The sequence below is a fragment of the Prinia subflava genome, chromosome 1, assembly GCF_021018805.1.
Source record: "Prinia subflava isolate CZ2003 ecotype Zambia chromosome 1, Cam_Psub_1.2, whole genome shotgun sequence".
In the NCBI taxonomy this organism is placed as follows: Eukaryota; Metazoa; Chordata; class Aves; order Passeriformes; family Cisticolidae; genus Prinia; species Prinia subflava.
The window spans coordinates 116,184,969-116,209,738 of NC_086247.1; the positions used below are offsets into that span (position 1 = coordinate 116,184,969).

The window sequence follows — 24,770 nt, forward strand, 5'->3', positions numbered from 1 at the left end:
TATTTTTATTTTTCCTTCCCCCCCCTCCCCCCCGTTTATTAAGGCTGTTCTGGAATATTAAATCTGTATACAACTACTGCAGACTTTTGCTCCTCACTGATACTTTGTTTTACATGAACTATACTTTTCCATCATTTAAAAATATTGCTCTCTACAAAACACTTATACTCTATTTTTCATTTGCACTCCAAATAATTGCTGTAGGGCTTTCTTATTCTTAGCAAAAGAAGCTAGATCCCCAGATGTATTTTCTTTTGTTTTTCTTTCTTCCTTCTCCCCTGTGTAAATACTTTTATAAAAGTAGATTTAACAAAAGACCATTCACTATAAAAAACTTCCTCAGCAGTGACATGATACACCACACACCCACTTGTGTAGTCTTTATCAATAACAACAGAAACAGTGTCAAGCGATAAAAATATATGTGATTTAAATCAGCCGTTTTGGGAGTATATTTATTCAAGACCCTTCAAGCAGAGATGAATAGCAGGTTTCTAAATATGATGTTATGAGGGTAAGCAAATGAGTCATTATTTGTATTCTAGAGCAATAGAGTTGGGCAAGAACAACACTGCAAGAGGGAATAAGCAGTCGTATCTAGCTGTTTATTCTATTACATTCATCACCACAGGGTGTATCTGTGCATGTGAGGTCAAGGTCAGTGATCCTTGCTCACATGAATCATTCTCAGCGCTAATGAAAAACACCCCCGATGCAGCGTGCTGGAACACCAACAGCTTCGGCAGACTTGTGACACTCCCGACTCACTCCTGCGAGCCACAACCCACAGGTGAGGCACAGCGGCTCTGCTGGGGACGCGCAGGGCTTGGGATGGATGAGAGCTCAGCTGGGGCTGTTGGTGGAGACTGGCTTTGAGAAGAAGGAGGGTCATTTTTAACTGAAGGACAAAACGGTGCTGCTGTGGGCCAGCTAGGGCTCCTTCACACCTTGGCTCCTTGAGTTTCAAAGCTGAAGAGCCTTTCAATATGAAATATTAATTAAAAAATCATAACCTGGATCTGAGTTAGTTTCCATATAATTAAGTTTTAAAGTTGTGATAACAAATCCTAATTATCTTTCTCCATCAGTTTCTTGAAGTCAAGGAAACAGAAATGGAATATAGTGGCACATGAAGAAGGGTTCATTTTTCTCATCTCCCCCTCCTCCTCTTTCAATCAGTGCAAATTCTGCACACATTTTGTCTTCACTTCAGTGTCCATATAGAAAGAAGGATACATTTTGTGGAAGTGCTGACCACATATATATATATATATAAATATATATATATATATGTGTGTGCATATGAAAAATTGAAAATCAACCACGGGAAACTTTGCAGAGCTGCTGCAGTGACCGCTATAATTTGATATGCAAGTGGATTTATTACTAAGATTGCAAACAGGAGTTATGTGTGTTATGTTTCTTGCACTGCAATAATCATTCTACAGAATTTTTGGCGGCCCCTCGCCAAAGCCAGGAGAGAGGAACTCGATGGCCGGAGGAGTCCCCGGGACTCTAGCGAGGAAGAAGAGGATGCTCCGGGGAGGGAGGGAGGCAGGCTGTTGCCTCACCACACATGTTCTTGTGGGAAGTGGGAATCTCAGGTTGAGTTACTCATCGGTATGGAGTCAGGAGTGTGCACAACCAATGATTTTGATGGCAGGAGGTAACGTACACATGTTTTTCAGGGAAGGTGCTGTAGGAGGACTTGACGGCGGGCAGGAGGAGGTTTGTGCCGAGGGCTGTCATTTCCCAAGCGCGGAATCCTTCTGATCCCGGGAGCCCATCACCGCCGCCTCCGAGGCTCTCCCTCCCTCCGGTACGAGCAGGGGCTGGCGGCACACGGACGCGGCCGGGCAGGGGGGCGGGCGCCGTCCCCAGGGCTGCTCCCGGCACCCCGGGGAGCGGGGAGGGGGCGCGGGGCGGCGCTGCCCGGGCTGGGCGCTGCCCGCCCGCGCTGATTGACACGGCCCGGGCGGAGGCGGGTCCGCGGGGACCGCGCCGCTCCCGCCGCCGCCGCCGGGCAGCGCGCCCCGCGCTCCGCCGCCCCCGCGCTCTCCCGCCGGGATCCGGGGCCGCCCGCGGCATGGCCGGCGCGCTGGGCAGGGGGGCGGCGTGCTGGCGGATGCGGAGCGCGGCGGGCGGCAGGAAGGAGAAGCCGCCGGGCGCCAAGCCCCAGCCCCGGCACGGTAAGGGGGCGGCCGCGGCGGGGCTCGGCGGGGCGTCCGCCGAGGTGGGACGGGAGCGCCGAGGTCCGCGCGGGGCAGCCTCGGGCCAACTTGCCTGCCACTTGTTCTAGTGGCTCCGCTGGGGCAGGGGCATCCTCTTCTTTCCCTTCCAGCGGGTGCGGAGGGAGAGGAGCTCCCTGCTCCCAAATTCCGCCGAGCTGCGCCTTATGTCTTTCATTTGCTGAGGCGAAAGGAGAGGAACGGTGTTCGCGCGTGTTTTGGCATCCTGCTTTGATAGCGGCTTCTTTGATTATTTTTGCAGAAAGCATTTGCAATCTGGCAAACGCCAGTGAACCTGAGAAGAGTCCCCGAAACCTCTTTTGGCTTTCACGATCTTAATGCCCGGAAAGCACTGTTGAAAATATTGCCCTGTGTGTGTTTGTCTCCTCCTCCCTTACTTGTTCGGGGAGACAGATGCTCTCTCTTTGAAGGCTGAACAGCATACAGGCAGTTCTCCCAAATTCATATCCTGACTTTGAAGACATAGAACGGAGTGGTGTTCCACGAGCTGTCGAAAACAAGTGTTGAGGTTCATGACCCTTGTGTGCTGAGCACTGAATGCGGTTTACCCAGAGCCAAATCTGTCATGTGCGGTTTCCTCAGTGTACTGCTCGGCTGTCGCTGTTCACTGCTCTGAGGAGCAAACCCAAGTGTTTGTGGATCTGGTTGCAATGTCTGGAAATCTCACTAAAATTTGTCCTAGCTGTGTGTTCCTGCTTGGGTTTTAAATCCACTCTTCGGGTAAGTGGGTTTGCAGAAGTCTCTGACCTAATCCTTCAAGGGTAAGGTAACAGCTTAAGTTGCGCCCGAGTTCTGCTTCAATTTGCATTTGTTTGTCATTGTTTATGTTAGTCCCCAAAGTAACTTCGTGGTTTTCCTGAGAATCTAATTTGGCTGAGGGAGTAATTTGTACTCTTTACAAGTCCAGAGGTTGCTGTGGCTCATTGAGTAATCTTGATGACAAAGATGTTAGGACTGACGGGGAGCCTGGCATCTCAGGTGTTGGCGTTCTGAGAAGGTGCTTGCAAAGAAAGTAATACGCTCAAATGCAGGTCTGAAATAAAAGCAAACTCAGTGTTTCTTCCACTGACTGTCACCTGGATATCTCTGAGCTGGAGTGCTTTTGCAGCAACGTCTCCTTTTCCATTTTGCTTCTTTGTGCTCCTTTCACAAGCCAAAAGAGGAAGCAGACTAAAAGTCGGAGCAAAGATTTTGTCAGTGGATGTTAAAAACTCTCTAAAATAAATTCTGTGGGGAAAAAAAGTGTTATCCATTTAGAGAGGAAAAGTGGTTGTTTAAAAATAGTTGTAAATATTTATCCTGTTAATTCTGAGTGTGATGCTGGTAGTAGGGACTCACACGTTGATGTTGATGGGATTCCTTTAAGTTGTATATCTGTTATATGTGGGTATTACACAGTAGCTAGGCACACAGACCAAAATTCTGGATGCAGTGAATTCAGTGGGAATTTTGCCACTGACCTAAGAAGAGCCAGAATTGAATCTGCAGACTTTGTAGTGTAAGGTGTCGGGCCAAACTGAAAACATTTGGCTGATTCAGCTGTGCAATTGTGGCAAAGTTAATAATCCCGCATATGCTGCTATGATTAATATGTTATCATAATAGCTCTACCCTAAATTAGTTAAAATAACTTGGCTCTAATTTACCTTAAGAAAAAAGGTGTGATATGCTTCAGTCTATCAGGATTGCTTCTTATAAATGTTTTCTAAAGTATTATGTGACACTGAATTCACATTTAAGTAATTGCTGCCACAACTCAGAACACTGAATTACACTGAAGCCCGTACACTTTGCATCCCAATTGGATTTCAACTGTAATTTAGAAATAAGCACTCTATTATATTGCCTTTGCAGAGTGAACTAGACTTAGTTACTAGATCATGTACTAACATTTGACAGCTCCAAATGTAAAGTAAAAATGAAATCAGAGTAATTTGCATGTCCCTAAAACTGATTCTGTGCCACAGGGAAATATTTGGGGTGCAGACCAAAGAAGTGAAATTGATTTAGTGTGCGTACAAAATTTTCAAAGTTATAAAAACACTCTCTTTCCAAATAATAGACCTTTACATAAATTTCAGCTTTTGTAAGCAGTATTGATCAATTTATCATGCAGGAACAGAGAATTTACTTAAGACGTTTAAACTAAAGTATTAGAGGGGTTATAAGTAAGATATACCTAAAAGTAAAATTGTAGCATGTGAACTACCAACAATTTTTAACTAGCAAACAGACTGACAGGTTTGAGATTTGACTCATTTATACCTGCATGCATTCAGTTATCAAAGTGAGGTGGGAGCTGTTCACAGGAGAACTGTCATGAAATACTTTCAAATTTGGGAAATAATATTTCTTCCTAATCTCTGTTTTTGCTACAAAACCACTTCAAAGGGCCACCATCCAGCCTTGGTAAAAAGTGTCTTGGCTCTGTGGATCTCAACAGCACCGTTATGATTGACACCATCTGAAGACCATGCACAGTATTTCTGTGTATGTTTGGATTATGATATGTTTATTTGGGCATCACTTAAGGGTCTAAATTGGCAGGGTGCATATTGAGTTGCAGCTGAGCAAACCTGCCATTTAACTGAGTCAAGTTACAAATATTTTCCAGCTTTGACATTCTTCTCACCTTTTACATGAGGAATTATGGGGACTTTTTTATACTTTTCTGACATTTAAAAATACAAATACGAAACTTTCCCTGTGATCTCATGTGTAAAAGCTCTTGTTTTACAGGTTTTGTAGTTTCATACCATGTAAAGCAATATAAAGCAGAGCTAGAATTTCCACTCATTGTGATCTATACAGTAAATGAAGTCTGGTCAAGATTCCAGCAAAAAGTTTGAGATCCTGTTGAGATGATGAATATTTGCAGTCTCGTAAAAAGCCTATTTTTAAATGATTTAATCTTGGATTGTAATTGGAAACTTAACGTGTAAAATCTCCAAAGACCTTGAAAACTGACACCTATAGCCAGAATTCTATTACAGATTGTCTTTAGGCAGAAGATGTTAAGAAGTAACATGATGAAAGATACGTAAATAAGGTAATATTTTAGTGTACTGCTTAAGAAAACTTTGAAATATATGTATAAGAAAAACTTCTCTCTTGAGGAGTAGATATAGAAAGATTGTGACTAAAAGCTGTGAAACAGAAATAAGTTTTTAAATTACTTCGTACCACCAGAAATAACTTCTGGGGAGAAAGCAATGTTTCATATCCTTTTTAAAGCTATGTGAAAGTTAGTATAAAACACTTATCAGGGAAAAACAGGACAAGTAAATAGTGCTGGATGTATGTAGAGGAGTGTGTGTGTCCACATTGGGGAAGTTTTGGACAGAAAACAATTATTTTCAATTTATTTGATTTTTTTTAAAGAACTCACACAATGTGCTATATTTAGACTGGCAAGTGCAAGTCCTCTGTGCTTCAGTCAGCACAATGAAATTAGTTGGTGTTATGCCAATATGTTCAATTACACCCAGGTAGACTGGATAAATGAATATGAGCTCTAATAACGCAGACCTCTTTTTCACCTGGATCTGCTGACTAATTTTAGTTTGCACCTGTCTAGATTTGTCACAGAATAAGACAAAAACTGTTGTTGCCATGTCTGTTTGGTGTAATGGAAAGGTTCTAGTGTGGGAAGGGTAGAAGTCAACATGTGATTGCTGCAGAGACATGGCCTCTTTTAACTGCATTGAACTGCTGGGAAAATGGAGAGAGAGGGAAAAAAACCCTCTACAAACCTCTTCATTGTTCTCCTCTTGAAGAAGCTTAGTTGTATGCATGTGTGCAAACATCCAGGTTGCTCCTGGACTGGACTAATTCCACAGTTAGCAGTAAGGAAATGAAATTGTGCTTGAGCTTTCCACTTTCAGATGTTCTCAACTTCGTACATTTTTTCTTGAAATATTCAAGTATGTGCTTCAGTATTTTCTGTTGGTTTTTGCTTTTCTTCCTTCTCTGTCTCCTGGGAAATAATGTTGTTGGTCGTACTGAAGTAGTCATAACCAAACCTTCTGTTTTGCTTGAGGCGTAGTTCTCTCACCTCCCTTTTTACATGTGCCTTATTGTAGCATTTGTGGAAGTAAATGTCTGAAATTAATGTAGGTTTTATATATATATACATATATGCTTAATGTAACAGAATAGAAGTTTTCTTCTTGAAGCAAATAAACATCTTTTCTGTAATCAGCTGGAATAATCTGCAGATTTTAAATATTGAAACATTTTGCTAGCCTATATCTTCAGAATGTGTGAACATTGATGTTATTTCTGTTTACATCTACTGACACTTTGATGCCTCAGCCACTTTCGGGGTCTCATTAGTAAGGCAGTGTGTTTACTGTGTAATGCAGACCTTGCTCTGAAGGCATGGCTTTCCAAACAAATGGATGGTTAAGGGTTTTGGCCTGAAGAACAAGAGGGGTTGGTTTGCCAAACATATTTTAACTTGATTAGTCTTTCCCTTTTTCCTTTGATGTAAGTTCTAGCTAGCTGTTACCTCTTTCTGTGGTTGTTTCTGTTTTTTTGTTTTTAAAAAATTATTTGTTTGTTTCTTTTGTTTTGTTTTTCAGATTAATTCCTTGTAAAAAAGGTAATACCCTAGTGGATGTCCAATTCATAGAAGAGAATATTTATGATACTGATAAAACCTAGCATTATAACTTCCTGAATTAGAGATAAGTAATCAGAGCTAAAAATCCACAGATTATTCTAAATTTTAATTTATGATGGAATGAAAAAACCACCATCTAGATCTTAGAAGCAGACTCCAAATACAGTTTTATGATATTTATTTAAATCTAATTTTGGCACAGAAATGTAGTTAAGAAACCAAAGACTTCCCATCCATTTCATAACCAGATATATTTTTCTGACTTTTTTTTTTTTAATGGAATATTTGGGTAGTTTTAGTCAGACAGAGTCTCAAGTTACTTTTCTGGGAAGTACAAGGTGTGACCTGAAAAGAAAAAAAAGAATAATTTTCCTGATAATTTGGCTTTTGCGGTTGAAAATTCTGAAGCTAGGTGAAATGATTACTCTGACAGAACTATAGAAAATATCTCATTACAGTACATTCTCAAATATTTTATATTTTGAGTAACCCTGGCTCCGGGGCATTTTATACTTGCTTCTGCAAGTTTCCAGTCCTAGTATTCAGTTTAACATCTCTGCCTTTGTCTTTCCATTTAGCCTTGCCATGTTAAAACAATGAATCATCTTGTCCATTAACTACAGTTGGAATGTCTGTTTATGCACTGAATTTGTTTTGTCATGTGGCCTTAATAATTGATTGGAACTGTGGCAGCTCCTGACTGCTTTCCCATATGAATTTGGGCTATTCCCAGTGCTGTTCTGAGCAGTAGAAGCATAAGCTATCCCCAGACCTGGAATGTCTTCACCCTCTAAGGATTTAACTTGTCTTTCTCATGAAACTGTAAAGGCAGCATTTTCATTTTCTGTCTTCATGCATATGACATTGTGTAGAGGATGCAATATTCCCTGTAACAGTTGAACAAGGAGTATTGTTATTGTAGGTTCATTTGTTCTGTTTTGTTGATGGATTTTAAATTGGTGCTGATTAAAATATTAAAGCATTAAATGGCAAGTGAAACAAAACTATAATGGCATTTTGTGAATAAATTAGAGAAGTGACATGGTGCAAAGGAAGGGGCTTCAGGGCAGGGAGGCTGTGCCAGCAAATGCAAATTTGTACCTCTTGTCTCGTGAGTGGGCTTGGAGATACACTCTGGTTGCTATTTAGGCAACGTTTTGAAAATAAATGCCCTTTTATTAAAAAGGCATTACACTGGCAGTTCCTTGACTCATTAAATAGCATTTGCCTTAACTATGTAGTAGTATCATTGAGATTATTTTATTTCCATGAAAAAATCTTTGTTGCATTTGGAAGGTACGTACTAGAAGAACCTACTTGATAAATAATCCCAAAATACTGTGTAAAATGTGTTCTTTTAAGAAGGCTTTGTGGTCTTGTCTTGTGCACTGTGATATCTAAGAATGTTTTTTGTTATGAATTTTCATTGAGTTGTTGATGCCACATTCCTGTGGAAAATATCAAAAAGTAGAAACAAGGAGTAAGAATTGGTGAGTAGAACCTTCTCCTGAAGGCAGATTAAAGCAGAACTGTTCGTTTGTGATTATGAACCCAAGAACCTGTGGAATAAAAGCAAGAAAAAAGAGTTGTTATTGTCAATGACTGCATTGCGCTTTGCTGTACAAACCATTTCAGTATTTTGTTCAATACTTACTGCTCTGAAGCTCTGAAACTACAGAGCTGTCTAAACTGCTGGCATTTGTAGTGAGGGGGAGGAATGGGAGGTTGAGAAGAGATACTCCTTCTCCAGAAGTTGGATTGAGTAAATTCGTGTAGTGTAACCAGATGTCCTCATCAGTTTCATCTCTTTGGCTGATAGTCACTGTGGTTTCATGTAGGAGGTCATGGTTGCTGCTAGACAAGAAGTGGGTGTGAGTAAAGGTTTTTAGGAGGTAAGTGAGAGGAGGTTCTGTAATGAGAAGCTGTACACAGAGAGATCAAGGGACCCCTGCGTTACATTCCTATCAGCAGGACTGCAAAACAGATGAGATGCTGCATTCTGGGATGGTCAGAAGGTTTCAAGACTTCTGCATCATTTTGAAATATAAGACATCTTCATAATCAAGTCCTGACATCAGTAACGTGTTCCTTACAATGTTCAAACCTGAATTAGAGGGAATGGGAACACAATATTCAATTTTTATTTAACTTAGAGGTGTGAATTTTTTGGCTTTCTAGCTACTTGGAATCCCAAGATACACTGAAGCCTGTAAATCCATTTAAAAAATGGAAGAAAGTGGGTTTTTTTAGATCACAATATATGTTTTAGGGAAACACGGTCTTTTGCAGTCCCGATGATGTTGGAATTGTGTATAATCTCTGTGGCAGGACTGCTCCCAGTCCAGGTATTGATTTCAGTTAACACTGAAGTTGCCTGAGGGATGGTCAGTTGTTTGTGTTAATGGTACTGCCGGGTGCAGCCTAAATTGCTTCGAGCCTTTGGCCTACAAAGGCAAGTTCTAATGAAGCAAAAAAAGAATTCATCACTGTTTTTATTCATTGTGCTGTTGTGGAGGATTTCTTGTTACTTTTCACTGAGAAGTGGTAATAATCTGGTTAGAACAGAAGCATATGTTGCTGGGGCTTTTGCTTGCGTGTGTAGTCTTCGTGTTCTTAATGTCCAGGCTGAAAAGCTAGTCCCAGCTCAGTTACTTTAATTTTTGGGAGAAGACTATATTGCAAGTGTAAAGGCTGGAAAAGGATCACCTTACAGAAACTGCAGTGACCGGAGTGAGATTCTGATCTTGGAAGGGTTTGATCTTGTGGGCTGTAGCTGCTTCCTGTATGCACCAGATCAGGGAGCAGATTTTTCAGGGTTTCTGAATTCTTCTGTTTTGGCACTTGTTCCAGGGAGTGAGCACAAATGATCTCACAGAAGAGATGATTAAGTGACACCTGAGAGTTTTTCAGAGTTCTTAACAGCAGTTGTTCCATTGCAGGGAGGGTTAAGCTGAAGCTGTGTCCTTGACTAGCTTATTTTCCCTCTTATTTCTGCACCAACATGATGCCAGTTTGATGGCAGATGGACATTTTTAGCCCAAGGCTTTTATATTCTGCAAACTCAAACTCTGCTTTATGCTTTTCTTAGCATAAAAAGGGGAAAGTGGCAAAATTATTTATTGGTGTATTTTGACAATTGTATATGACTGTTCAGTGGTAGTGGGAGTTTGTTTGTTTGTTTGTTTTTTAGATCTAGTAAAAATATTTAGATCCAATCTAGAGTTCTTCTGATTGTATTCAGCATATCTAGTGGAAACCTGAGGAATACATGGAATGATTCAGATTGGAAGGATCCTAAGGAACATCTCCAGTCTGGTGTCCTGCTTTATGTCAACTGTGGGATCAGAACAGGTTGCTCAGGGCTTTCTTCCATCCAATCTTGAAGATATCCAAGGAAAGAGTGCACAAACTGGTTACTTTTTCACATCAAAAAGCCAAAGAGGGCCTGATAATTTTGGAAAAGTGGGAATTCTAGATAATGGCTATCTTCCTAGAAATAAGTCCAAGAGTAAGTGGTGCTGAAGTGATTCCACTGATGATCTGAAGTACCACTTGCCAAACATAATGAAAGCTGGCTTATTTTAGGATGTTCCAGAAAAGATACTGTGGAAAGCTAATCATGTGCTAAATCCACAGTGTTCTGAATAAAAAGAATTCTAACTATTCCTAGGCTTGCAACCCCTTATCTAAGTTCACCTAGAATCTTATTTAACTTTTTGACAAATACAGAGGAGAATGCCAGCTGTCTGGCCCTTCAACTATATGCATAAATCAGAAGTGCAGGTAAGAGTTTGTGACAAGAAGGGTCTTGGCAACCTGAGTAACTGAAGTGTTCCAGTGTCATAAACACAAAAGTCTCTGGTCATTATAGAAAGAGTCTGAAAGACAATTCTTTACTGTTTTTTTTTTTTTGTTTGTTTGTTTGTTTTGTTTTGTTTTGTTGTTGTTGTTGTTGTTTTTTTTGTGGGGGAGGAGGGAAGAAGGTTTGTGTGGGGGTGTGTGGTTTTTTTTTTTGTTTTGTTCTGCTTGGGTTTGTTTGTTTGTTTTGATTTGGGCTTTTTATGATCCCCCACAAGGTCCCAGATTTGGGACAATAATGAGCCTGCTTGTTCTGATGTTCCACTTGACATCCTGCCCACAGGGTGAGTGGATTTCTCTGGATGTCCCCTGTGTCTGGCTTAAGGAATTTGACAAAGAACCAGCAGCTCCACTGCATCTTTATGTCCTGGTATGTTCTTGTGTACAAGCCTACAAGTAAATGTCACAATTTTCTATCAATATTCCTATGTAAGAAATCTCCATACTCTGCATGTGGTAGTACAACCTTGCTGGTAGTATGTTTTCCTGATACAAAAGAGTGCTGTTTTTCTTTACAAAGCACATTATAACTTTTGGTATTAACTGCCATTGTCTCACATATCCTAATTAATTCAGCTATTTGATATAATTAATTTGTTAGTGCTTCTGCAGTCATATAATAAGATACATTGGTCCACCAGCAGTCTCAAGACACCCATGTTAAAAGATTGTTTAGAGACTCACTTTCTTTGCTTCATAATATTTTAATAAGACCTTTCATTGAGCTCTGTGGCCATTAAAGTCTTATTTTTGAAATTTTTCTTTTCCTTGTCTTGTCCTCAACTGTTTGTTTTTTGTTTTGTTTTCTTTAAATCTGACATCTGATTTTATCTTTGTTCCACTTCTCTTTGCAGGTATTGTTTTTAGCAAGTAGATGGGTAAGAACTTCTCTCAGTACAGATATGATTCAGAAATCTTTGATCAATGGTTTTCCTTGAAGCCTACACTCCTGGTAATACTTCAGGTGTCAAAGCTAAGGGAAAAAGATGATTGAGAAACTAGTTCAGTAAATAGAAGCCATTTATGATTTTCTTAATGCAGTGGAAAAACAAGAACTCTATCTGCTACCAAAGTTGTGAAAATTTGGCAGCGGCTGACTTCATGATGCAGATCCCAAGATGGATTTCTCCCATTTCTAATATTTTACTTGTTTCTTGAGAGGTAGCATTTGTACTTCAGCAGTTGTTTCTCAAGCCTGTGCTTGAGAAGGGGTGTGTGAAGCCATACAGTAGAAGGAATTGCGATGAACTAATAGGTTTTTCAGGAACACGCGTTCTCTGGTCATAGCTTACGGAACCTTGCATCTGGCAGAGTGAAGGGTGCCATGGAGAGCCCTCGTTGTCAGAGCAGCAGTGCGCAGTGCGTGCCTGTGTTTACCACACTTGGTGGTTTGTATGTTTTTTGCTGCAGAAGACGACAGCAATCACAGCAGGCACTACTGAGCAGCGTGGCTGGGAGCTCTGCTGCCATCTGTGTCAGCGCTGCCTGTTCCTGTTGTGTGCTTGCTTCCATATGTATAGTTTAGCACTTAGTCTCTGCAGCCACTGGAGTAATACATCTGAAAACAGTTGTGATAATTAAAGTTGATGGCAAACAGTCATTTAAAAAATTAATTAATTTGTTTTCAATATATGTTCTCTGTTGTGTGGGTTTTTTTTTTTTTTTCTTTTTTTCCTTTAATGTCTCCTGCTCCTTCGGAAACATTTCATGAGATACTACTGCTCAGTCCAAACTTGAACTCATCACTTTTGGCTTTGTACATTCTAATAGCCTCCACAGCAACCACTGTGATGCCATAAACAGAGGGTTTGACTGCAGGTGAAGAATGTAGGCAGTAAAAGCAGAGTAACCCATAAAGGAAAATGTGGGAGGATGGGGAGAACAGGGAAAGTGATTATTTTGGCTTTATGTGTAGCAATACACCACCCACCCCCCAGAACTTTTTTTTTTGGTAAATCTTTACTGATAGCTGAAAGAAGATAAATTCTTTTAAGATGTCAGAGTAGAACTTCCATTTTAGGCGGTATCATTGAAAATATATACAAGTAATGGAGTTTTATATCTTCATGAGGTTTCTTTTTCTCTCTTTCCATTCATTTTTAAAAAATCACTTTACTAAATCCACCGTGGGAGGATAGTTTTGCTGCTGTACTTTTCCCAGGATGCAGCAAAAGAAATTGCATTTGGAGTTCACAGAGAATGAAATTAGACTTGCTCTGTCCTGATGATCCACTACTCCTACACCGAGCACATTTCTGGGAGAGACTCTGCTTGCTATAAGAGACAGTGCCCTGACTGTACTTGCACCTGCTCTTGTGCATGAAGGAACAGGCATGGATTTGGGCCCACGTAGCCCCCAAATTAGAATTAGGCGCTGTGTGGAGTGCCTCTGTGTGGGTCTGCCTCCTCTCTGACGCGTTGTTCGTGGAAGGGGAGAGTTCAAACATATCACTTCATTTGCTTATAGGGGTTGAGACGACTTTCTGTTCTGTAATAGATTTATACCTTCTCAGGAATACCATGGTCTCAGAGAGCATCAGGCAGTTGAAACATGTCCATTTTCATCTTGCATCATCATTGTTGGGTGCTGGACTGTGAAATCAGTAGAAAGTAATTGGGAAATGCAAATCTCATTGTGGCATCTGGAAGAGTGGGCTGTGATTTTTTTTTTTTTTTTTTTTTTTTAGTTGGATGGTATTGAGAACTGCAGACACTCCTTTTTCTTATCGAGTAATAAAGTCTTGCTCTTTAACCCTTCAGCCATCCATCCATTAGAGATTATGTACATAAACCTTTCTTTCTTGTCTTTTGTGTCTGGCCAGTTCTTTCCTTTGGGATGTGACGTCCCAAAAGCAGCTTCAGTTTGACAAACACTCAGATGACCTTGGTGTTCATGTAGCAGCTTAAGTACCTGTGGACCAGACTGCATAACCATAAACACTTCCTTTTCTCACAGAACAGAAATTGAATGCATATAGTGCCTATGGAGATAAAAAATAATCTCCAATAAGAGCAGAAAAAGCCTAGGGATCAGCAAGGATCTCCATTTAATATAATGTTGAACCTGTGCTCCACAAAGCTGGTTAACGTGAGGAGGGTTACCCTAGATCGATCGATCGATTGACTGATCGATCGACCTATCTATATCTATATTTGTCCAACAATTCCAGCAGTTTTCATTTACATTTCAAAGGCAGAGACAGACTGAGAGTACTCATGTCTGTAATTCCAGTATTCCGATACTCCCTCCATCTGGATGGTTGTTCCTGTGAAACAGACACAGTCTGGACAGTTTCCATGAATTTCATATTTTCCAGCTTCTCAGATGAGCCTTTAATCTCCTGCTTACTGATCCCTGGTTTATAACCAGATTTGACAGAGATGGGATGTCAGTAAATATCTTGATATAAAAGTCTGTAACTAAGTAGAACTGTTGTTTTCTCTCCTTCTTGGTGAGGTAAAATTTTATTTGTGAAGTGTGAATAACTTTGAAGCATAAAGCTCTCTAATTTCAGGCCATTTTCAGGTGGATCTGTTAATAAGTGAGATGTTTGTTATTTTCTTTTCCTCTCCAAAAGACAAATAAAAGGCTTATTTTTGACCAGCTTCATAATATTTTTGGAAATAAGTTTGATGTCAACTTGACTAATTATTCTGTTTCCCCAGAGGCTGATATGATACTTTTCCAAATAAGATCTAAAATAATAGTTATTTGACATATGGGTAATAATTTTCACTCCTAAATAAAGCCATTCTGGAATAATTTTAATGCTGTCAATAAAAACCTTATAATTAAGTGAATGAAAATATGCTTAGTCATTGCATTTAGCAAAAGCCTGCTCATGGTTTGGTTTTTTTTTTCATTATTTTATATACTATGTGTTAGCTACATAATTCCTGCATCTATTTTGCTTCCCATCAAAGTGGAAAAATCCTTTCTCTTTGCTTTTTAAGCTATCATCTGCACAATCTTACAGGTCAAAGTAATGGTAAAAATATTCAAAACAGAAGGTTGGAGATATACACAAAATAACGAGCATACCCAGCTTAAGTGCAAGTTGTGCTTATGGAATCAAGCAACTTTGTTTAAACTATAAGCTGTAATCAGTCACGTTTCCTTTTAATGAAGTTTTTATTTTTCTTGAATAATTTTACCTGGTTGTGTCTCTCCTTTACTTTTGTATATTTTATGTATAATTTTGGCATTATCCCATTGTAGCCTTTCTGCCTCTACTTAATCTTGTGAGGAAAAAAGACTCTAAATACACTGCCATATTTTATTTCTTTCTCTCACTCTTCTTTTCATTATACACCAATTTCGATGTCCTTGCTGTTTGAAAAATTCTTCCCCCCTTATTCAGTTCCCATAACCTCAGTTAAATCCAAGCTTCACTGTCAGAAACAGGAATTTAAATGTGTTTTTTTCCCCCTCCTGTTTAAGCCCTTGCCTTTTTAGGATTTGGTGTTCCTGCCACCTGTGTATTCAAATGTCCATCTGGCACATTACAGAGTTTTCTAATTTTTTATATATATATGTGTGTGTATTTATATATATATATATGGCTAAGATACAGATGCTAATTTTGTTTTCTTAAATGAGTTTGTGGTGGTTTTCATGTATGTGAAATGATTCAGTTTTTTCCTTCACAGTTGTAATGAGAGTCCAAATTGTCAGCCCAGTGAGCTCCAAATTCCACATTTACTTATATAATAGCACGGTAATTTTCATTTATGCTTTCTCTGCTTTCTCTTGGTTTTATGCCAATAACTTCAGGAAGATCAAACATAGTAAACTTTCTGGGAATAACTTTAGAGATAAAAGAGAAGATTCTGAGGAAACAAATCTCCTAACTACATGCTTCAAACCCAATCTCCAATCACCTGATGTACAGAGAAGTGCTGGCGATGATTGTCCTCTTTGGAAGCTGCTGTTTTCCTTGATGTTGCTGTAGGAAAAGGTCTTTGTTGTTTTGGGTACATATGAGTTAGAGAACTGTGGAAATTGCTGACAGAAAGGGAGAGTCTCATTTAGGACATTCCCACAGATTTTGTGGGGGTAGGGAAGGACTGCATTAGAGCTCATCACGGGCAAATGGTAAGAACCTTTTTTATTGGGTCATTGTTTCTGACAGCTTCATCCAGCTGCCTTTTCAGTTCTCTCTGGACATGCTGTTATAGAACTTTGACAAACAGATTGAAAAGTTGTATGCAATAAATGAGCAAGTACAAGTACAAGTTCCTTATTAATGCTACTTTTCCCTTTGGCAAGCTTTTCAACTTCAGAGAGTATATTTCTTCCCCTGCACTTAGAATTAATTTTATGTGCCTTGACAGCCAAATTATTTGATGTAGGAGTAAAACACCACACCTGTCCCTCACTAAAGCTGAACACTTTGACTGAACTGGTCCTGCCAGCACACAATAGCATCAAATGGTCCAAGGGTCAGAAGAAAATCTTCTGGTAATAAGGAATTGCAATTTGTACGGGCAAATACAAAGCTGAGGTTGAGTTCAACAGATGGAGACAAGTCACAAATAATTCAGCATTCAGGCAAAAGGGATAACCATCATGGCTCATGCCAGCATGTGGCTGACTTTTAATTAGCTTGGAATTATGCTTTGCTGGTTTAGGTGAAAGATGGTAAAGATTTTATCAGCTGAAAATAAATTGCTTGCATTTTTTCCAAGATTATTACTGAACACAATTCCTATAAAAACTTGAATTCTATATAATATATATTTTTATATATGTTATATCCACATATAAATTAAATATTAATGTATAAGAATAGAGTGCCTGTTGTGTAAAAGAATGTGCACAGCTCCATATCAGAGGGGATGCAGCATTGCCTGACTCAACCAGTTATAAGTGGTTTTCTGGCAGTGAGTGAAGAGCTGAAATTAATGATTTAAACATACAGGGACCTATAGGCAATGACTGCACCGTGGTTATTTGCATTTGAGAAATGGGAACAGGTATCCAAGGAATTTACTGAGGAAAGTTAATAGGTTTTTGAGTGTGCAGAAAGATATATGTACTCTGGGGAAAGGTAGCATGTGACCAAATCTGAGTGCACAGGGCTTGAACGTTGCCGGTGCTTTGCAAAATTGCTTATCAATAGCTTATTGAGTAAACAATTTACTTTAGGAAGTGTGGAATATTGTTAAGTGATGAAATAAGAAATATAATAGTGATAAGGAGGGCGATAGCAAAGACTGTGATTAACAAAACAGTAGAATTAGGTCAGCAAAACCTCACACGCAAGGTTTTGTTTCCAGATAAAGACCGTTCTACAACTGAGCCTGCACAAGATGAGTGCAGTACATTTAAAAATGAGAACTGGAAAAGAAGAAATATTTAACTGGCCCAAAAATGCAAAGAGGAGTATATTGTACTGTGGTCAGCAATAATGATCATTACAGTTCATCGTTGGAAAAAGTATTTGATCAATGTCCTAATCACAGAATAAAACAGCAGAGAGAGACTATTTTAGTTTTCCCTTAATCAAAACCAGGAAGCAAATGAGAATCCTGAACTAAGAGTCTTGAGGTACCTCTGCTCTTCCTGTGAAAACTGACAGGTATTCAAGTAGGAATATGATGGTTTGTGAAAAACATAACTCATACAGTGAAACTGTTGCATATTTCTATATTTATCAAATTTGTAAAATGTGGAGGAAAACAGTGAGGGCAGATTTCCCACATAAAGTTTAAATCATTAGATTAGCTATTAGGATAACTAAATGAGCAGCTTGTTTTAGTAAGAGGACAGAAAACTGTAGACCTGCATCTTTCAATAGACCAATTAACACAGAGCAAGTAGTGAACAAAGAGTGACTGTCAGTACTCATAGAAGATATATCTAATGAGCAGTCCAGGCTGAAAGGGAAAAAGGGAAGTGTGTTGGTTTTTTGTTTGTTTGTTTGTTTTCTCTTGTAAGTCCACAGATATGATTCTTGCACAGAGATAGTTGGGCTGCACCTAGAATTTTTTGTATCTGTCAGAAGATATCACTAAATAAGAATGTCTTTGGAATTACCTGGCATTTGAGATGTTTCAGAGGAAATTGAACCAGGCACTTGGGGAGCTCTTAGATGTTGATATTGTTGCTGGTAATGTTCTTCTTGCAAGGAAAGGGAAAGTCTGGGAAGAGGCAGTAGAACACTGTGGTGGTGGATTGTAGCGATTCTTTGGGGTGTGCCAGGCAGTGCTTGTGTCTAAATCAAAGGATGAAGGGGAAGGGTAGCACTTGTGGGAAACCAATGGAAGATCAGAGTACATCCTAAGGGTGTCAGTGGTTCAAAACTTTGTGGAAACAGCAATGTTAGCTACACTGTGATGCTTCTGGAAATTCCCCAAAAGAGGTGCTGGTGTAAAGACTGTACATAGTGGGGTTTGCTAGCAGAGTCTTTAGAGACACAGGCAGCTACAGCAGAGTAAAATTTGTAAGAGATCTACCTAAAATACCTGTGGTCAAGGTTAAAATGGCAGATCCCTGGCTGACAGTGACTGCTCACGTTACTTGACAGCCAGATAGAAGTACAGCACAGAGACTGGCAGTGGGCTAGAGGAACTGGATCCTTTATTGCCTCTTGCAGTCTGTGGCACTACCATTCAGCAGGCAGCACGTAGAAGTTACTACTTCCAATCTTTTATGTGTATGTCTCAGCCTCGTATTTCTGTTTTTCCTGGTTCCCTGACAAAAATTCCTTCTCCATGTTGTCCTAGGCTTACCAAGTACTTTCAGTACCCCCCTGTATTTTCTTATCCCATTCCCTATCTGCTAAGCCATTCACATCCAATAATCTTTTCTAGATTTGTGGGCAAAAAATATTCCCGAAAAGTCTTTAGCCATGCTCTCAGAAAATTCCACCTGAGACAGCAAAAAATGTCAATGCAATCAAAATTTGGCTAAGTTCTAGGTTGGTAATAGGATTTTCCTGATTGGAAGTGATGGCAGTGCTACCAGGGCTGTTACAGTGCCTTGTAATTACATCTTTTCACGTAGATTCGGACTAAAAAATTGTCAAAAGTTTGAAGGACCAAATTATGCCTAGCACTCACAGCTTAGATTAATAGGAGGCATTTGATAAGAAGGGATTTAGTAAGATGGAGGGAAAGCAAAAATAGACTGCTGTTTGACACTTGCCCACACTTAGGTATGGCAGTCAAGCATAATATATCTACAGGAACACATGCATTATTTTTTTTTCCTCTTAAATGTATTGTGTGTTTGATAGTGGGTTTTGTGTAGATTTTGTGCAATAATATTTTTTACAAAATTGAACTGCTACGTTGTGTGATTTCAAAAAGGATGGAGATTCAACAGGTGAACGTGCATTGAATTTCCTTTTGTGTATATATACTCTGTGTATATTTATTTGCAGGGAAATTCAGCATGTACTTGAAGATGCCCTATTGATATTCTATTTTAGACCTCTGTCATTAACTGAATGCAATAAATTTATATATTTATTGCATTTTCCTTTTTATTTCAAAACACTCCAGCCAGGGAGTAGAACAACTGTTTTGTAGAAAGTTCTTACTTTGAGTAGAAAGTTTATATCCAGAATAACTTTCCCACTTTCAGGAAGTTTTGCTCTTAAACCAGACAAGATAACCTTACGTCTGAATTCAATTGTGTGCCTTTTATTTCTCTTGTTATTCGCCATTTTAATGTGGGCACATGGCCAGCTTTGCCCCTTTGCTGTTGTAATTCATGTGAAATTGATGAGGCTGAAATCACAATTTTTAAATTGCTATGCTTTTTACTTCTGTGTTCATATCTATAGTAGTCCAAGGGCTCTAAATTCCCATGAGAGTGACAGAATGTGTTGTGGCAATGGTAACAGTGAAATGCAAAGTTCTTGGTATATCTGGAAGCATGAATGGAGGAATGCACTAAAGGACTAGGGCTGCTTCAAAACAAGCAAGCAGGCAAGGGAGCAATCAAAGAAAGTACCACAGGAGGACTGTCAGAATACAGGCTGCCTTGGTGCCTGTAGTGTTTGGTAAAGTTCAGCTCTAAAGGCAGGCTCATGTGAGAAAAGCACCATGTTGCCTGACACATCTCTGTGTTAGGTGCAGTAAGTTCATTGTACCCTAAAGGCAGATTTAGGGCAAACATCTTCCTAGTACTTGATTCTAGCTATGCCCCTGGGAGGAGCTTAAACATGCCAGTTAAGCATAATCTCTGGCGCTGTTGTGCAGCAATCCTGTTAAGATAGTGGGGTGAATGGACACCCCTCATCTCCAAACACAGAGGAGAGCAAGCTAAGAATTTTTTCCTGTTTTTTTTTGTTCCCTGCAGCTGCATTAAAAACTGAAGTTTTCCAGGGATGACTGAAATAATAAGGGCTGGTATGTTTGGTTTGTATGTTAAGAGTTTGTTAGCACAGGGGGGCTGCAGTGGTGGCTTCTAGGAGAAGCTGTGATGAATTGACCTCACCTACCCTTTCATATCCTGTAGTATAGAAAATGTGAAATTGAATTGCCTGAGAAGAAGGCAGGGCTGGGTGGAAGGTGTTTTAAAATTTGGTTTTATTTTACATTTTCCTATTCTGTTCTGATTGGTAATAAATTAGTTAATTTCCCTGAGCTGAATCTGCTTTGACTATGACAGTAATTGGTGAATGATCTTTGTCTGTCCTTACCCAGGTTCCTGAGCTTTCTGATGTATTTTTTCTCTCCTGTCCAGCTGTGGTGGGGATCTGACATCAAGCCAGGGTCAGCCCACCACAGATGGGATAATTTACAAAAATTAGAGGCAGGTGGGAACAAAGTTGAAAAAGGGCATCAGGAAGAGCTTGGGTAGTACTGTGACCACGCTGGCATTAGAGATCTCTCTGGCTGAAGAAGAGCTGAAAATGGAGATGAAGAGGCTCTCTTAGGAAGTAAGGCTTTCCTGTTTTTCTGCTGGTCTAGCAAGATGAAATGATTCATATCACAGTCAGATACGTGCCAGAGAGGGAATGGGAGTGCATGGTTGGGACAAAAATGCAGGCTTGGCAGCCACAGTTAGACTCTCTTGGACTGATTCAGGCTTACAACATTAGGTGACAAGTCACTGTCCTGTAGCTGCAAACAGGGCATGAGCATTTAGGCAATGTTTGTACCATATTTTCCTTTTCCTATTGTCATAACACCTTTTTTACTCCTTTGCAATTAAGGCCTTTTGGAGGCATGCCTCAGAGCAATGTGGTGATTGTGTGTGGAGTTGCATAATACATTATATCCTCTATTACCCCCTCTTTTAATCCAGAACATGCCAGATATTGCACCAGGGCTGTGTATGAAAATGCTTTATCATCACCCAAGCGCTCAAAAGGTGACATGGGATTGTTATCTGATACAAAAGGAAGGAAAATTACATGTGCCATTTATTGATGCTGGTATGGCGGCTTGAACTGAAAAAATAGTTTTGTTTAGAATGTCTTGAAGGAGTTCAGGGTGGTATGGTCATTATGGAGAAATGTTAAATAGCTGCTGAGAATCTGAGACATCTCTAAGGAGTGTGAAAGGGTAAAGAAGATGTGGTTATGATCTCTGGAGTAAATACCAGGACAAGGTCAAGAAAGTGCATTTGCTAAGGGAAATACCTTGAAAAAGGCTGGGTCATGCAGGAAGGACATTTGGGGGAACACAGAAATCACTTTCCAGGAGACTGTAATGATGATGAACATTCCTAGAAAACTAAGCACTGTAGACATGCTAAAGGCCATCTCTCTGAAATGCAGCTTCCTCCTAATGGCATCAGTTCCTAATAACTTGTTTATGTAAAGGCAGAGCATTAATTTTCTTGCTTACAGTAAGGAGTACTTTTTCCTGTCTTCACACTCTGGATTCCAGTGGGGAGCATGTGATGCAGCTCTGACCCAGATTCACCTGCCGTCTGCACTACCTTTTAGAAACACCCTTTTCATTGTTCGTAGCATCAATAAAACCTCTTCAGCTTTGCCCCGCAGTCCATTAAAGAGGCTCTCAGATATAACTGCACAGATGAAAGCAGAACACAGCTGACATGTATGACAAACAGCTGTTGCTTACAAGCATCCAGCCTTGTCACTCCAGCTCTCATTCCATCTCACAAGTAACTAGTTCTCTTCCTTAGGAGTAAGGGGAGCTGTGTTTGCAAAGATCCCTGGCCTAAGTGACTTTGCTGCTCTCATGGCTCTTTAGCCAGGCTGTGAATGCCCTGGGGAAGACCAAGACCTCATTTCTGGGTTTGACCTCAGCAGTCCAGGGAGCAGGCTGATGAAAGGTGTTAGTGTTCAAGCAAATCAGGAAATCTCAGGTGATTTGGTGTATCAGAGCAAAACTAGCTAGCTGTGTATCACTATCATATCAGATGGAAATGACTGTTCAGCACAAGGTTAAGAAAGAGCTCTCCAGTTGATAGAGTATTTCAAACGAAGGAGTTTCCTAAAGGAATGTTTTTAGGTTTGTGGGTTTTTGTGTTGCCACAGATGATCAAAGATCTAGAATGTTAATTTTGCCAACAGACCCTCTCTACTTTAGCAAGGCTCAAACTGTTGATGAGTACTAACGTTTCTGTGAAAATTTGGAAAATACACCTTTTGATTCTTACCTCCCATAGGGTTCCTTGTTGTTCTTATAACCATTTCCTAGCTCATGAAGCACAAGGCAACTGCATAACAGTGAGGAGCAGAAACAAATTGATTGCTTAATGACCATTAGCAGTGTGATACTCATCGGAGAACTGGTCTGTGGTACTGTGCTGATTTTAAAGAAATTTGTGTTGTAAGAAAAGGAAAACCCTTCTGCAGATATCTGATATTTAACCTATGTCACTGGAAGTCAACATGAATGACTTATACTAATTCTGTAGGGGTTTTTTTTGCAATGCCTCTCAGATATGTATACATTTATGTGACTTTTTAAGTATAATTATCCTTCTAAAATTTAAATGAACATGTGGCAACTGTCTGGTTTTTAGAAGAAAAAATAGCATATGGGTTTACTATCCTGAGTTGTCAGAAAGCTAGCACCTTTGAGTAAAAACTAGGTAATATTTTGAATTCAGGATGAGGTGTTTTTCTTACAGAGTTTGTAATTCAATAATTGCTTGCTTTAATTTCTTTTTTCTTTTTCCCCAGTCCTTCAAAATAATAAATTTAAAAACTGTAATATTCTCTGTGTGGAAAACTTGAAAAAATAAAAAGCTGCACTGCACTCTTTTAGATTGTTTGACCTAATTTAGAGAACTAAGGACTTCAGCTTTTTGGATTAAATTCAATTGGAATTTGACATCTACCAAGCAGTGTGCCAATTGTTATCAGTAAATATGAGACACCTATGAGCTAGAAGAAAAACCAAAGAATTACAGGTCCAGTTCACTGTCAATTAAAACATGATTTGAATTTTAAAGTAAATCTCCTGACATTAGCAATTGCCAGGGCTTTTCAGAGTCATGAGGCAGAAATCACTATTGCATGCTTTCCTGTTGTAAATTATGAGATTCACACATTTCTGTCACAGTCTAGCTGAGAGAAAAACAAAGCTGAGACCATCTGAAATGAAATCATGTTGTGATTTGTGCCAGATGGGTGCCTGAAGTAATTACAATGTCATTGCTTCCTAAGTAGGGTAACGATATGGACCTAATTCTGGTCAGTCTGGAGAAATCTGTTTTGATGAACTTTCAACTCTATTTAGCTCAGACATATGTTGAAAGATAACCTAATGGGATGTTACTGCAATCTGCTTGTTCTTACCCAGGCTTTTGAATACATTACTGCCATAATTGTACCAGTGATGGTTTGTACAAGTATTGAGACAAATGGGCTAAGGCCTATTATTTTTGTACTTGGTGTGAAATCTAGAGAAATAATCTCTGTCACTTGGGTATTGTGGTTTGTTATGAGCAAAATAGTTGTGACTTGGGAACCTTTGAATTTAATTTCTTATCAGTTAGGAAAAATAACCTCTGATGATGGATTTGGGTATTGAAGGGGAAGCAAAAAGGAAGAATATAGACAGTTAAAAGAGTCGAGTGCTTTCCTTCCCCAGGCTCAGCTTAACCCAAACACCTATTCAAACCCCTCCCTAATCTTGGCTTCCCTTATTTTCACTTCAGATTATGTTCAGTGTTCCCCACTGCCTTTGGGGGGGCTGAAGAGAAGTGCATGATGTGCCATAAAGGTATATTTTTGCTCCTCTTCATTTTACTGCTTTTCCCACTGTTTGTTTCTTCATGTCCTGCTTTAGAGAAGCATCCACAGGCCACAGTGCCCTTGGGGATGCAGCTACCCTGGCATGGGTTCCCCACAGCTGTATTCCTTGGGGATGTTGCTGCCTCAGCACCCTTGGCTGCAGTCCCTTCTTCCCAGAGCATGTTCCCAGTCACATTTCCAGTGCTGTGTGTCCCACCTGTTGTGGCTGGCACAGGCACTCTTAAACCTCTGTTGAACTTGGCTGAGGTTTTTGGGGGTGCTGTCTGTTCATTCTGGTTTCAGAGGCACCTGGAACCCATCTCAGGGCTGCCTGCCACACCTCTGCAACCCTCTTCTACCAAATCCCTGCTGTTGATGCCCAGTATGCAGCTGTAGTGCAGATTTTCCCAATCTTGTTTTATAGTTTTAATCTGCAAAAGACAGTGCACAGAAGACTTGAACCTGCAGTCCTGCATTTTGTAAGGGTTTGGAGGAAATGGTTAACTTCAAGGAAGGGCTGTTTGAAGAATAGCAGATAAATAAACAGGACATGGTAAAGAATCATTTCTTAAATCCTGGTTGTGTGTCATAGTCCTTCTGTTTCATTGACATCAGAGTCATCTTTCACCCTTTAATAATGAGACAGCTGTATTTCCTCATGGACTCCTTTAAGATGACTTCTGACAGGTAAGCAGACTGCTCATTTATCTTAAACCTCAGTGTGCTTCACGCCCTTCTTCTTCTTTTGTTGCATTTTAATGTATTATTTGTTGTTTGCTGAAACAGCCTTAGCTCACTGGGATGAAATAATTTTTCAGTGGGCTGAGGCAACAGAAAGCCTGAGCAGGTGTTCTCTTGTGTGTGGTC

General features: G+C 39.8%; 1 protein-coding gene across 1 annotated transcript in view; it reads left to right on the plus strand.

Moving 5' to 3' along the window:
• Positions 1-1,996: 1,996 nt before the first annotated feature.
• Positions 1,997-24,770, plus strand: part of ZNF385D (zinc finger protein 385D) — a 427,490-nt gene continuing 404,716 nt past the window's right edge. Inside the window, exon 1 of the mRNA XM_063409080.1 lies at positions 1,997-2,189. Coding sequence (XP_063265150.1) covers positions 2,087-2,189 — 103 coding nt within the window. The 5' untranslated portion in view covers positions 1,997-2,086. The remainder of the gene's footprint in view (positions 2,190-24,770) is intronic.